Raw genomic sequence first — 15,000 nt, 5'->3', positions numbered from 1 at the left:
GCTGACATGCATTATGATACACGTCTCACATGACTTACTGTTGAGCAAAAACTATCGCCCATTCTACTTTTACATTTTCACAGAGTTATTCATACCCAAACTCCTACGTTTCTTTTCAACAGCATCATTTGTAGTTCAAACACTCACACACACTCCACCACCAGAGGGGCGAGTAGGGGTCAGTTGACTTTGCCTAGACATAACACCAACTATATGAAGAAAACCGTTATATGTAGGTCTATCGTGTCTTGGAATTGTCTACCAGCAAATATTTCCTCCATCTATGGGAGGGTAGGTTTTAAATGGAAACTAAAATCCCATCTGCACTCACAAACACCATTAAACACACATTGATGCTTGTGACACCACATTGACACCACTTTGACTTCTCTTTTTAATAGTACAGTGTTATTTAGATCACTTGATCTCTGGGCAATAGGCCAGCTACATGACTAGCTGACCAAACTATTGTTGTTTTTCTTTCTTATTCTTGTACTGCTTTTTACTCCGTTTTTCTGTGATTTTCCTATATTGCATTTGACTATTCCTTATCATTTTACTATGTCATTTTACTTTGCCTGCAGTTTACAATAAGAGAATCAGAAAGACTTTAATTACAATGAAATGACAATTGCTAGCTAATGGAGATCCTTTTAAATAAACAAATAAATAAACAAATAAACAAACAGTGATCGCGCAGCTTGCCAATCACGGACCAATAGCAGGCGGAGCTGCGGCTCTGGGAACCCCCCCCCCCCCCCCCCCCCCATATCTCATGCCGTCTCGCGTGAGCCGCGCAACGACCCCAAGAGGGCGACAGACAACACTTTGCTGCCAAACGTCAGTCCAAAAAACAACGGATGGCTTCATCCATATTATTTAGGTCAACGGCAAAATTGCTTCACAGCCCCAGAGCTGTTCCTGCTCCTTCTTGATGCGAATGCATCAGCAAAGGGAGTATATCTCCGGCCTAACAGTAGAGACTCCGCTCACTGGAGAGGTTGTCTGGTCCTGCCCATAACATCGCAACAAAACCACAAAACCTCAAACCCAGAGACGATCAAATCGACCCTAGTCAACTCTAATCTGCTACAGTAAGAGTGCGAATGTCATGTCGTTACAAAAACTGAATCACTTTATGTACCACTGTCGCTCTGTCTGCAATGTCCGTTTGCTTTCAAAATGTCTGTATAAACTGATGTGCAAGGTATAGCAGATCATTATGCAAAGCTGAATCTGTTCCTCTAGTAGGGATGTCACGATAATCGAATTTCTACTTTGATACCGATACCCAGGAAAATATCGATACTCGATTCCATTTTCGATACCACGGCGGGGGAAATGAAAACGCATCAAGAGGTATAAATATAAACAAAGACAGACGGACAGACGTACGCTTCTCCATTATCTAGGCCCGATGAAACTCATTAAAAACGTTTCACTTACACAGCAGATGACCCCTGCTCTAGTCATCAGCCTATCACAACACTTTTAGCTTATTGAAGCAACAGATACCCACCAATGACAGGGAGGGGAAAATCTGTAGTATGTTTGACTTTTCATTAAGAGAAAGCACTGCTGGTATCCATACTGTTGCAAATGAGAATTGTATCCCTTTCAGATTTTTAGTATTGATACTTCTCGATACTATCAATACCTGTTGCAAATGAGTATTGTATCAGTTTCAAAATTGTAGTATTGATACTTCTCGATACTTTTGACAACAACCCTATCCTGTAGTGACTATCAGATGTCAAGCCTTACCACCTGCGAGTTCAGTGTTCCCAGTGAAAAGTGGTCCGGCTACCAAGGCGTTAGAGTCTTTCAGGATTTACGGGTTGAGTTGCTTTTAAAGCACCACCATTACAGGCTCCTGCTTGTACTTTTTCACAGCCCCAGGAAAAGAGCACTTGGACAGTACAGTTGAGAGCTTGAGATTTTCTCACAACCTCTCTCAGCCTAAGATAATGAATTCCCACTTTATCACTCGGGAAATTTAGAAACGCACGACTCCCATGTATGTCATTTCTTGATGCTTTTATATCCCTAAATTATGCCCCCCCCATGCCAGCACACGTAACCGATAAAAGCCGTGGAAGCCGTTAAAAATCACTTTTCTTTCCAGCAGCACATGAACTATCAGCATCTCACTGGAATAACTTGTTTCCCATCATTCTCTGGTCCTTTTAACTAGAATAGAAGAAGATGGAGACAAGGACCTTTGAATGATTTATAGTGCAGAGACTCTGTTTCCCACACATACCGTAGAATTTACTTGGCCGCCCAGGTATATGTATATGTATATATATTAGGGATCTAGTACAACAAAATGATGATAGTTCATTATTTGCCTTAATATTGTGAAAAATATTACGGCAAATAACGAGATATTCTGTATTATCGAGTATCGGCCCAAGACCCCTGCCCAGTCATGTATTTATATGAACTCTAGTAGGATCTTAGCAAATCACCTGCTCGCATGACCTCTCTGCCTGACCTGTGTGTGTATGTGCACGTGTTTGCCTGCGTGTGTGTGTGTGTGTGTGTGTGTGTGTGTGTGTGTGTGTGTGTGTGTGTACAGTTTGCTGAGAAAAGAGCGGACTGCTCTGCAGCAGGTGAAGAACAACATGGCTGCCGATCTGGAGAGACTCCTCAACCATCGAGAGGTAACCATGACGATGATGATGAGGATGAGGATGACTGTGATGAGGATGATGATGTTTTGCTCCTTAGTTACTGCACTAATGACAAAATCCCTACTGGATTCTATCCAATAGCCCATTACCCCGCTGAAATAGCACGCTTAGCCTGGGGTATTATGAAAGTTATGTAGTTATTTCTACTACTTTCTCTCCTCCACTGCCTCCAGCAACACTTGCAGGACTGACAAAAAAAGATTTATGAGTCAAACCGCCACGTTACACAGTCCATGGCCTTCCTCAGGGTTTGATAACTCTCTCAGCAAGTGTTCCTGCCTGGTCTTTTCCAGTCTTACGTGTCCGTTCCAGCCGGGCACCTTGTTAGTGGGTGAAGTTGTGCCAGAATACCTTTTTTGTATCAAAAAGGGTGGCCACCTAACCCTCTTCTACTGTATATGTCCTGGGTGCTGCTAACCTGAGCTCCTCTAGAAATATACAAAAGCTAGCAGGTATGTCTCTTGCGTAGGAGTTATCTACTTTGCTAATTGTAGCAAGTTTGCGAAGCATTTTTACATATGAAATAACAGGACATTTGATCTTCACAGACGGCAGGTTTTCGCACTGCGTTGAAATGTGTCCCTCACTAAGAAATGATCACTCAAGACTGTGTGTGCTTATATGTGTGTGTGTGTGTGTGTGTGTGTGTGTGTGTGTGTGTGTGTGTGTGTGTGTGTGTGTGTGTGTGTGTGTGCGCGCGCGTGTGTGTGTGTGTGTGTGTGCGTGCGTGCGTGCATGTGTGAGCGTGTACCCCAAGCCAGCCGTTTGGTGTATGAAGTATGTGCCCTGTCACAGACAGCTGTTCCTCAGCCTGGCTGCTTGGGATGCCACGGAGGTGTGTGTGCGTGCGTGCGTGTGTGTGTGTGTGTGTGCGCGCGCGTGTGTGTGTGTGTGTGTGTGTGACATGCCACGGCTCATGTCCTCAGGGGTGATAAATAGAACCGTGAAATGGCCCAGAGTCCTCCCCTCTGCCCTGCTGCCACCCCAGCAGACCCTTGAAGCTTGTTTGGCTTGTGGCAAGTCGTCCCATAGTTAGAAAAGTATTAAAAGTTGAAAAATCAATTTATGGAAAATTAAGTAAATTAAAATGTCTTAATTGCGATTCGATGAGGTATTAAATGTCGAAGCTAATGTGCTGATTGTGTTAAATTGGTATATGATATCGTCGCATATCGATCGCACACCCCTGAATTGAATCGAAATTGTGGCAGACTTTGTGATATCAGCAAATATCGTATCGTCGTCCAAATAATCTATATAATATTGTATCGTGATGAGACTCGTGATTTACACCCCTATTGCTAATGTGATTGTGACAAAAGTGGCGTTGAGGTCTAAAAAATATATTGAAAAGGTCTTGAAATGTATTGAATTTACCTTCAGCATTCCTGCATACAGTATATACCCTGTGAAAGATTAATTTTAAATTGTCTCCTGAAATTTAGAAATTATAGTATTATCTTAAAAGGTTTCATCGTTTTGCACTAAAAAGTATCTGTACAACTACAAAATGTAGATCCTACAATATGTGGTATGTTAATATGAATTTGCAGCTTATGCCTTAGTCCAGCCTATCTTGTAATCTAGTGGGAGAACCCATGTCAAAAGTGACCTAGCGATTTAGTTAAGCTGTCTTTGAACAAATACTTGACTAGGAGATCCGTTTGCATGGCCGCGCACTCACAACGGACAATTGTGTTCATACTGTACTGTACTGTACTCTGTACATACATGTCCGAGTAACGTCTGGATATCTTGAGGAGTTCAAGGGGCTTTGGTGTGAATTGACAGAAGAAGGGTTCTGGTCCAGCCCTGGTCATCGTTGGTGTTAAAGTGGTATTTGTGTGATCCCAGGAGCTGGCGGTGATGAAACAGGTCCTGATCGGCATGCGGTCCGGACAGGGAAACGCTCCGAGCCCGTTGGAACCGGATAGAACTGGGACCAAGACCACCGGCACCGGGAAACACCGATCCAAACCAATCGGCAGAACCACAGAAGAAGAAGAGCCAGCGAGCAGACCCAAACCCACTGTGTTTGTAAGTGTCTGCCTGCTGGCGCCGGTCACATGACTCACACCACCTTAACCTGCAGGGAGACAAGTTCAGTCAAAGGAGAACAGTGCTTTGGCAGGAAATAATTAATATACAGTGTAACGGTGAGAGATTTCCCCCAGTCCTATAATCGATACATTCATGTCAAGTATCAATATTCTTAATTGTGAGGCCTAAATGCAAGAGTGCGTAATAATGTTGTAATAAATGATGCACTTGAAAATGAAAAAAGAAAGACCAAAAGCAAAAGGGCTTGAATTTCATCTTGTAAATGATAAATGGCTTCAGTTTGACATTTTGTTATCCCAAGCCGGCATATTATCTGAGCGTTTTACTGCAGTCAGTTGAACAAAAATGAAATAATAAATCCCAAGATATTGTTGTCCTTGAATCGCAATACTTTTAGCAGGGTTTTTCCTGGCTCAGAATGGGCCTTTGGGGGGTGACTGCAGACTGCATGATCAGACTGATCATGCTTACTACAGCCTAGCATTTGACTTTTGGGTTAGTGTGTCCGGCTTATCCTGAACACACATGATGTCGGTTATTGGGAATTATGGTGCAATGTGTTTTTACAGCACCCCAGGTTTTAGAGAGGAACTAACCATTGTATTCCCTCTTTCTGTCTCTTTTTTCATCGCAGACCAATAAGGAAGTTCCTGATTGGTACCGAAAAGCGAAGCTCCAGCCCAAATGACCAATCATTTGCGTTGTTACAATGGTTTGAATTGATACTCAGGGCTTTAAGTTAAATGTTTGATCAGGATTCTTTGTTTTAAACTTGCACATCAAATGTCAATAACTTTTTTCTTTTCTTTTTTTAACTAAAAAATGTTTGGAAGACTGTTTTGTTAAAGCGACAGTGCCACTGCATGTTGTTGACATCTGTGTGTTGTTTGTGTCTTGAGTATTATTGTTATGAAATGAAATAAAAAGTCGGTTTTGTTATTCTCATCTTTTGTTACGTGTTTGGGGTCTGATTCAGAAAGGATGAATCAAATCCCCTGAGGCTGGTCCAAAATCAGGGGCATTACCTTCCACAGGATATAACTTGACTGGCCCAAAAAATCCTTGGCAGTCATCTGTTTTATTATGTCTGTCTATCATTATTTCCTCATCCATTCCAAGTTAGCCAATAGGCCTACTGGTGGCTACAGACGAACAGTGTGGCTGGCCCTCTCGCAGAGAACTTTAGCCTTTGATTTCTACGAGCCGAGACTCCTTTGGCTTTAAATATAGACATACTAGGCATACCTTTATCATTTCAGACCCATGTTCTTATTGGTGTCATATTAAACTTAGCCAGGACTTGAATGTTGTACAGTTGACTAGACGAGTGATTCTCAAAGTGGGGTCCGGGGACCCCCAGGGGTCCTTGAGAGGGTTCCAGCGGGTCCTCAGCAAAAGGTGTGTTAATTTATTTTCACTAGAATTCCAACCATATAAGTAACACAATGACAAATTATGTATGGCTGTTTTGGTAATAAAACATAAAAGTGTGACGACCCTCCCACATAAAATCATATCAGATGGGGGAGCCTGGGGCAAAATCTGATCAAATGCGCGACCATGGTCTAATTTGTCAGTTTAGGCGTCCTTGATGTGAAAAAGTTTGAGAACCGTTTTGTCAGCTCCTTTTATTTCTACAGTATGTTCCTAATTCTCCCCTCTGCTTTATTCTCTAAAAGGCAAGCAAGCTATCATACTTACCAATAGACCGGCCTCTTATTATCTGAAATAACTTGAACAGACTATACTATGCAAATTCAAAACACTGGGTGGCAACGGCAATGGAACCCTATGGAGCCTGCCTGAGCTTTGGGAGGCTTGAGTGTCTGACTCTAGCCGACTGACCGTGTTTACATAAAAAAAAAAAAAAAAACAGTTCACACAACTTTAACTTACTTGCGGCGTTCCGCATTTCTGGGTGGCAAGTGACGTCACGCTGACGCTGATTCGTCCTATTCTATTCATTGTACAGGGACACCTTGTTAAATGGAAAAGAAAAGAGAAAAACGTGCTGTCACAGCAGATGACGTGCAGTGGGATTGCATTGTAGCGATTAAACGTAACGAGACCCATTATAATATTATTGACGTGATTCAGACAACAACTCGCATACATTGATTTGTATCAGCCTATTTAGATATGAGTGTAGGGCGGTGGCTACTAGTGAATGAATGATCAAAGCCATTTTAAAGGTTTTGGTGGGCGGTGCATCTGCTGTATTTACAGTGGGCCGCCCCGCCCTATAATACGAGATAGAAAACTGTCTCCGGGCCCGGTGGGGACATGAAACAAGTGGAAGAAGGGGATGTAGCAGCAGACAGACAGACAGACGCGCACTAGTCCACGCTACTCACACACACACACACACACACACACCTCGCAGCAGGCTCCACTCCCTCACTTTCACTGTAGCATCTGCCTGCCTCCTGCAAACACAGAGACGAGGCATTTATACGTTCGACAATCCACGGGAGGTTTATGGCCGCGACGCTGACGATGAGCGGCTGTGGCGGGCAGGAGGAGCCTTTCTACCCGCTGCTGAAGTCGAGCCTGCCCGGCGGATTCTCCCTGGACGACTCGGCGTTCTTCGGCTTGGACTCCAAGATCACAGAGACGGACCGGAGTGGACTAAACGACTACGCACAGGTAACGTCGTTAACCCGTGCAGATATGAAACAGAAGAAATGCCTATTTATTTATGATGTGTAGTGATGGAACACAGCAGCACCCCGTATTTCATTGAATGGGCGTGGCAGACTCGTTTAGGCTTATTTTTTGGGTAGCCACAGAATTTCAGTAGGCCTGCTGCGTTAAATCACTACTTTATTTTGTGCATGCACCACATTAATGCTTGTAAGCAGCAGGCGTAGGCTGCGATCATGAGATACATAGAAGTCAGATGGAGGGGAACGTGACGCCGAGCAAACGCATTCTTCATCGCATGTTTCGTACGGAGCCAGTTGGTCAGCAGTTGTCTTCTTGGCGTCCAATCTCACCATCATACCACGCCGACAACAACTGACTCCAGCCTCGGACAGAAAAGGTCCCGGGCAACTCCGGCACCCACAGCAGTAGCAGTAACACCAAAAAAAACTTGTGAAGGAGAGAGAGAGAGAGAGAGAGGATAGCAGCTGGTCGGATCAGGACTGAGGAGCCTAGAAATAGCAGCCCAGCCCCAGCAGAAGAGGCTGCTGCTGCGGCTGTGCTGGCCGAGGCATGGGTGTTTCCCCCTGGCTGTCATGTTGCCGTTTCATCCTTCGCTGCAGGGCTTCCCCCAAACTTTAATGTCAGGCCGGGATCCCCCACATGATCCACACGCTGTAGACCACATAGATAGGCCTATCCCCGTTTGATCAAGGTTTTGTCCTAGGAAATACCCTGTAAGAGGAGAGTTTTGCTCCCATAAAACGCTGTGTGCACCTGTAATATCAGAAATGATGTATGGATCTGTCCAACTCTGCAGGTCTGCGAGTTTCCGTGTCCTATTTATAAGAAGCCCCTTTTATAGTAGGCTACTGATTCATTAATTCCACCACTTAAATATAGCCTGGATCCTCAACTATTGTCCCCCTGGTAGGTTTTTGAGTTCAGCCTTGCAAGCAGAGAGGGAATGTAGCAACCACCTATCGATGACTAGTACTTGATAAATGTTTTAGTGCTGACTGTCCTATCAAACCTTTGTCTTCTCGGAATAGCGCCCCCGAATAGTTTCGTGGTGACCGCTCAGGAGCAGTTGTTTGGTTGAGGAACCTGTATTTGGACAGTAATTAATTTATGTCACGATTTTGTTAATTGAATGTCATTCCTGGGATCCATTTAATTTCACCAGAGTTTATTTTAAGACCATAAAATTAGACATGACTAACTGTGTTTCCTCTCTCTCTCTCTCTCTCTCTCTCTCTCTGTCATTGTCTCCCCAGGCTAAGTGTGAGTTGGACAGGTATCTCTCCCCCCAGCCTCTCCACCTGCCCCTTCCTGCAGACAGCCACCAGAAGTCGCAGAGAGATGGTGCATCTGTGGTGGATCAGTTCTTCAGCAATGACCAGACCGGGGCTCCATACACCCTCAACATGAATCTTTACCTGCCCGATGTCGCCTACCTGAGGATGGGCCTGTGTCGGCAGGCGCGCCCCCCTCCGCCCCAGAACCACACGGGTCTGGTTCAAGTCAAAACAGAGTCTGTCGCCCCGTCCTTCTCCCCGTCCCTCCAGCCCCACTGCCCCAACAACTCCACTCCTACGAGAGGCGGCGGCACGTCCGGGCACGGCAACGGGGGTCTCGCTATGGAAACCGCAACCATAAACATGACGTTACCGGGGTTACCGGACTTCACCAGTGTTTTCAGCCAGTCGGGGGGCGGGCGCGGCGGCGGCGATTCCGTGTCGGAGGTGTTTGTGAAACAGGAAATGACGTCGCAGTTCGAGCAGCATCCTCTCCATCACCATCACCACCACCACCACCACCACGACGACAGCGGCTCGTTGTTCCAGCTCCTAAACTCCGACTTGGACCATCACCACGGCGGCGGCATGGAGGCGCAGCATCAGCATCATCAGCAGCATCATCAGCAGCAGCAGCAGATACAACACGCGGGCCCCTCGCCGATCCACACGCCATTCCACGATTTGTCTGCGGCTTCCTCCCAGCAAGAGCAGAGCGCCAAGCCTGCCTACTGCGGGGCTTACACACACCCTCACACGCACACGCACCCCCATTTCCTCCAGCAGCAGCAGCAGCAGGTGCCCTACCTGCCCCCCTCCCCGCCCAGCTCGGAGCCGGGCAGCCCCGACAGGCAGAAGGAGCTGCTCCACACCATGTCTCCGCCTCCCTCCTACGCAGCCAGCATCGCCTCCAAGATGGCAGGCAGCAGCACCCCCGGGCAGCACCCCCCCCTGCCCCTGGCCGCGGGTCCGACTGCGGTCCCGGGCCCCGCCTCTGCCCCGGCCCCGGCCCCGCATCAGACCACCATGCCTGTCCGCTACAACCGGAGGAATAACCCCGACCTGGAGAAAAGACGCATCCACCACTGTGACTATCCAGGTTAGAAACGGCCACACGTGTTCACTCACTGCTGTATGTGCTGCACACACTCACCCTTGACACTGTTGTGCGAGGAGGCTTTTATTTTGACACGCCGCTGCGGTCAGGCGATCTGGTGCCTCCACAAAAAGGTCACGAAAAACAGCCGTATTTTGAGACTGCAGACTGACACCCGTGCATTTTTGAAATTAATATGTTGTGTTTTGAATTAGTGTCACAGGCCTGTGTGAGTCATGCAATGTACTCCGCGCACAGCAGACAACACATACATTTTATTTCAAGCAAACAAAAAAGAAAGTTGAGTTTAACATTTTCATTTGTAAACCTTGGCTATTAAATTGGCTAGATCACTCACCACCATTCAATTAACTGTCTGGTTGTGTGTGCGTTGGTATGATTCAGTGTAAACCTGTGTGTGCGTTGGCATGATTCAGTGTAAAGTTTAAACCTGTGTGTGCGTTGGTATGATTCAGTGTAAAGTTTAAACCTGTGTGTGCGTTGGTATGATTCAGTGTAAAGTTTAAACCTGTGTGTGCGTTGGTATGATTCAGTGTAAAGTTTAAACCTGTGTGTGCGTTGGTATGATTCAGTGTAAATCTGTGTGTGGTTTGGTATGATTCAGTGTCAACCTGTGTGTGCGTTGGTATGATTCAGTGTAAACCTGTGTGTGCGTTGGTATGATTCAGTGTAAACCTGTGTGTGCGTTGGCATGATTCAGTGTAAACCTGTGTGTGCGTTGGCATGATTCAGTGTAAACCTGTGTGTGCGTTGGTATTATTCAGTGTAAACCTGTGTGTGCGTTGGCATGATTCAGTGTAAACCTGTGTGTGCGTTGGTATGATTCAGTGTCAACCTGTGTGTGCGTTGGTATGATTCAGTGTAAACCTGTGTGTGCGTTGGTATGATTCAGTGTAAACCTGTGTGTGCGTTGGCATGATTCAGTGTAAACCTGTGTGTGCGTTGGTATGATTCAGTGTAAACCTGTGTGTGCGTTGGTATGATTCAGTGTAAACCTGTGTGTGCGTTGGTATGATTCAGTGTATACCTGTGTGTGCGTTGTTATGATTCAGTGTCAACCTGTGTGCGTTGGTATGATTCAATGTAAACCTGTGTGTGCGTTGGTATGATTCAGTGTAAACCTGTGTGTGCGTTGGTATGATTCAGTGTAAACCTGTCTGTGTGTGCGTTGGTATGATTCACTGTCAACCTGTGTGTGCGTTGGTATGATTCACTGTCAACCTGAAGCCTCTATGTGGCTCCAATGTTAAGTGGTTAATTATACAGTGTGTGTGTGTTTTAACCTGCTGAACTTGACCTACTGGAATAAGGTTTTATTATGATATCAATTTGGTTCCATCTCTTGCTCTGCCTCTCATTCACACACTGACGTGCGACATGCACATGAACTTGGTCTCTCAGGCACACAATGAAATATATTCTTTTTGCCTTCTGGATCTTGAGATAAGTGTTAAACCTGGTGCACACACGCGCAGGCACGCACGTACCCACACACACACACACACATACAGAGTAACCCACACACACACACACACTGGCTATACGATGTGCAGCTACTTGTAGGACATGTAATGTCAACTGGCCTGTGGCAGTGTGTAAAATGGGCTTAGAGGAGCCTCCTGCAGCATGTTCACACACGCCTCTGAACACGCACTGCTCGATTGGACTTTTATAACTCCTGTAACTGACTGAGAGACGCAGCAGATCTGCACAGGCAGGCTGGACAGAGCCACACTGCCCGATGCATATTGCTCACTCTGTCAGTTGCCGCGTGCAGCTGCCATCTGGTTCGGTAGAATTAATTGTGTTTGTTACTATGTGACATTCTTGTCTACATTGCTGTCTCCAACACATGTGCACGATCTGAAGTTACAATATCTGGACTTTCAAGTCAAACTAGAGGGCATGTGAACAAACGCTTCCAACGACGCAAAAGCTATATTCCATGACTTGCATTCAGTTGTTGGAATTTCCTTTGTCGATCGATCCAATTTAAATGTTTTTCGTGGCAAATGAGAGGGCATGCGCGATGCGATGCGTGCGTTTGCACTTTTTTGAGATCTGAATTTGTGAGACCAGTGAGCCTGTGTATTTCTGCAATACAAACATTTCTCTAGTCCAAACTACCTTTGGGTTGGATTGAATCAACACGGTTTTACAAGTCCCTCGGATCAAATATCTGGCTTGGAGCATGTGAATTTAGATGGTAAATAAGATTTCTGGCCTGTAAAACGTATTTGATGTAATTGATGTCAGATTGTGTTTGCCTCTCTGTCTGTTTCAGGCTGTAAGAAGGTCTACACCAAGTCGTCCCATCTGAAAGCCCACCTCAGGACTCATACGGGTGAGACCCTCCTCTTAATTAACGTCGATTTTCTTTTTTTCTTTCTTTTTTAAGGGACCCGTGCCCACACGACTCGTGTTTCGCTATCTGCGATGGCACCGTGTTGCTAGGCAGAGTGTTGTGTTCTTGGCATGTGTGTGTGTGTGTAAACCTATCCTACCCCATTCCCATCCTCTGCCCCTATATACTATTCCATCAAAACAGGTGGAAGTGACACACTTCTGCCAGCGGGTGGCCGTCAGAGACGGTCTATGCGAGACGAGTGGTGCCATCTCTCTCGCCGTCCGGACTCAAATGCTTTGCTTTTCTTCTGCGACTAGTTGGGCCTGATTGCCACTATAAATACACCAGATCTGCTTGTGCCCATACAGAAATATCCCGCATCATCCTATCTCTCATATCTGTCATCCTATCATTCCTCTGTGTGCTCTTTAAAGCCCCGCCTCCAGTGTAATATGTCATTTTTTAAGATATCTCGTATATTTCTGAGTCATGGTCTGACAATGTTGATGAGCCACACTGTCCACCCAATATCCTTTTGACAAATAACTTGTGCTCAAGTTCAAAAAGTGAAGTTAGTCTCTGAGGTTACGAGCTGTTATGCTATGTTAGCTAAGCCCGCTGCCTGCTGCTGTAACAGCGTTCGCCAGGGCTCAAAATGCCACTGACTGACGGAAAACATAAGGTTATGAATATAACCCCGGTTTTATGAGCGTAAAACACAGCTTGTTGACCAATTCGAGTCACACTCTTTCCAGTGGGGGGCATCAGTTTTGAAATCTGTTGCCCGGTTGTTGACATCTGAGCAACAATGCAGCTGTTCCTTGCAGTTGAGCTACGGCGGGAATACTGTTCCCGGCGACTACTGTATACAGGAGGCGCTCATAGAACTTTTGAAATAGTACACCACCTGTTAAATACGTAGAAACACTGACTGGGCTTAAGATTTGTTTCTTTGTTTGTTTATTTCCTCCGTGTTTCCCTCCCTCTGTGTCATCGATCGCTTCACATTTGCATGTCACTAAAGGTTGTGGTTAGGGAAAGCCAACAAACAAGTGGGAAGGTGTTGAGCTCCACCTCAGGCCAGCTAACAAAACAAACCTATCTACACATGCCCCTCTCATCTGGAGATACACACACACACACACACACACACACACACACACACACACACACACACACACACACACACACACACACACACACACACACACACACACACACACAGACAGACATAATAAAGTTCAAGTGCATCAAATTCACACTTGGAACATATTCTGTGTGTGTGTGTGTGTGTGTGTGTGTGTGTGTGTGCGTGTGTGTGTGGTTTGCATCTCACTACTCGCGAACATGACACGACAATTAGATGTGGCGTCATTCCTGCCGCGGGCTGATTGTGGTGAGATGATTACAGACCGCGAGCTGAGAACACCACACATCAAGAGATGTGCAGCGACCACGCCGCTGCAGCTACTTCCTGTTCTCTCATAAAGAGATGTGCAGCGACCATGCCGCTGCAGCTACTTCCTGTTCTCTCATAAAGAGATGTGCAGCGACCATGCCGTGGCAGCTACTTCCTGTTGAGATTTGCAGCGACCATGCCGCTGCAGCTACTTCCTGTTGAGATTTGCAGCGACCATGCCGCTGCAGCTACTTCCTGTTGAGATTTGCAGCGACCATGCCGCTGCAGCTACTTCCTGTTGAGATTTGCAGCGACCATGCCGCTGCAGCTACTTCCTGTTCTCTCATAAAGAGATGTGCAGCGACCACGCCGTGGCAGCTACTTCCTGTTCTCTCATAAAGAGATGTGCAGCGACCACGCGCTGCAGCTACTTCCTGTTCTCTCTTAAAGAGATGTGCAGCGACCACGCTGCTGCAGCTACTTCCTGTTCTCTCATAAAGAGATGTGCAGCGACCACGCCACTGCAGCTACTTCCTGTTCTCTCATAAAGAGATGTGCAGCGACCACGCTGCTGCAGCTACTTCCTGTTCTCTCATAAAGAGATGTGCAGCGACCACGCTGCTGCAGCTACTTCCTGTTCTCTCATAAAGAGATGTGCAGCGACCACGCTGCTGCAGCTACTTCCTGTTCTCTCATAAAGAGATGTGCAGCGACCACGCTGCTGCAGCTACTTCCTGTTCTCTCATAAAGAGATGTGCAGCGACCATGCGGCTGCAGCTACTTCCTGTTCTCTCATAAAGAGATGTGCAGCGACCATGCTGCTGCAGCTACTTCCTGTTCTCTCATAAAGAGATGTGCAGCGACCATGCTGCTGCAGCTACTTCCTGTTCTCTCATAAAGAGATGTGCAGCGACCATGCTGCTGCAGCTACTTCCTGTTCTCTCATAAAGAGATGTGCAGCGACCACGCTGCTGCAGCTACTTCCTGTTCTCTCATAAAGAGATGTGCAGCGACCATGCGGCTGCAGCTACTTCCTGTTCTCTCATAAAGAGATGTGCAGCGACCATGCTGCTGCAGCTACTTCCTGTTCTCTCATAAAGAGATGTGCAGCGACCATGCTGCTGCAGCTACTTCCTGTTCTCTCATAAAGAGATGTGCAGCGACCACGCCGCTGCAGCTACTTCCTGTTCTCTCATAAAGAGATGTGCAGCGACCACGCTGCTGCAGCTACTTCCTGTTCTCTCATAAAGAGATGTGCAGCGACCACGCTGCTGCAGCTACTTCCTGTTCTCTCATAAAGAGATGTGCAGCGACCACGCTGCTGCAGCTACTTCCTGTTCTCTCATAAAGAGATGTGCAGCGACCACGCTGCTGCAGCTACTTCCTGTTCTCTCATAAAGAGATGTACAGTGACCATGCTGCTGCAGCTACTTCCTGTT

The 15,000-nt window shown here is 46.4% G+C and overlaps 2 protein-coding genes across 3 annotated transcripts in view; both read left to right on the top strand.

Moving 5' to 3' along the window:
* Nucleotides 1–5,690, top strand: part of pibf1 (progesterone immunomodulatory binding factor 1) — a 28,662-nt gene extending 22,972 nt beyond the window's left edge. For both annotated transcript variants that reach the window (XM_083650603.1, XM_083650602.1), the window contains exons 16-18: nucleotides 2,582–2,666; nucleotides 4,551–4,733; nucleotides 5,392–5,690. In XM_083650603.1, coding sequence (XP_083506729.1) covers nucleotides 2,582–2,666; nucleotides 4,551–4,733; nucleotides 5,392–5,445 — 322 coding nt within the window. In that variant the 3' untranslated portion in view covers nucleotides 5,446–5,690. The remainder of the gene's footprint in view (nucleotides 1–2,581; nucleotides 2,667–4,550; nucleotides 4,734–5,391) is intronic.
* Nucleotides 5,691–7,063: 1,373 nt separating this feature from the next.
* The window catches only part of klf5a (Kruppel like factor 5a), a 14,255-nt gene continuing 6,318 nt past the window's right edge, over nucleotides 7,064–15,000 (top strand). The window contains exons 1-3 of the mRNA XM_083650989.1: nucleotides 7,064–7,403; nucleotides 8,678–9,797; nucleotides 12,100–12,159. Coding sequence (XP_083507115.1) covers nucleotides 7,236–7,403; nucleotides 8,678–9,797; nucleotides 12,100–12,159 — 1,348 coding nt within the window. The 5' untranslated portion in view covers nucleotides 7,064–7,235. The remainder of the gene's footprint in view (nucleotides 7,404–8,677; nucleotides 9,798–12,099; nucleotides 12,160–15,000) is intronic.

Source organism: Poromitra crassiceps, assembly GCF_964638095.1.
Source record: "Poromitra crassiceps genome assembly, chromosome: 14".
NCBI classification, from domain to species: domain Eukaryota; kingdom Metazoa; phylum Chordata; class Actinopteri; order Beryciformes; family Melamphaidae; genus Poromitra; species Poromitra crassiceps.
The sequence above is the reverse complement of the archived record's forward strand: the minus strand, read 5'-3'. Positions and strand labels throughout refer to the sequence as shown.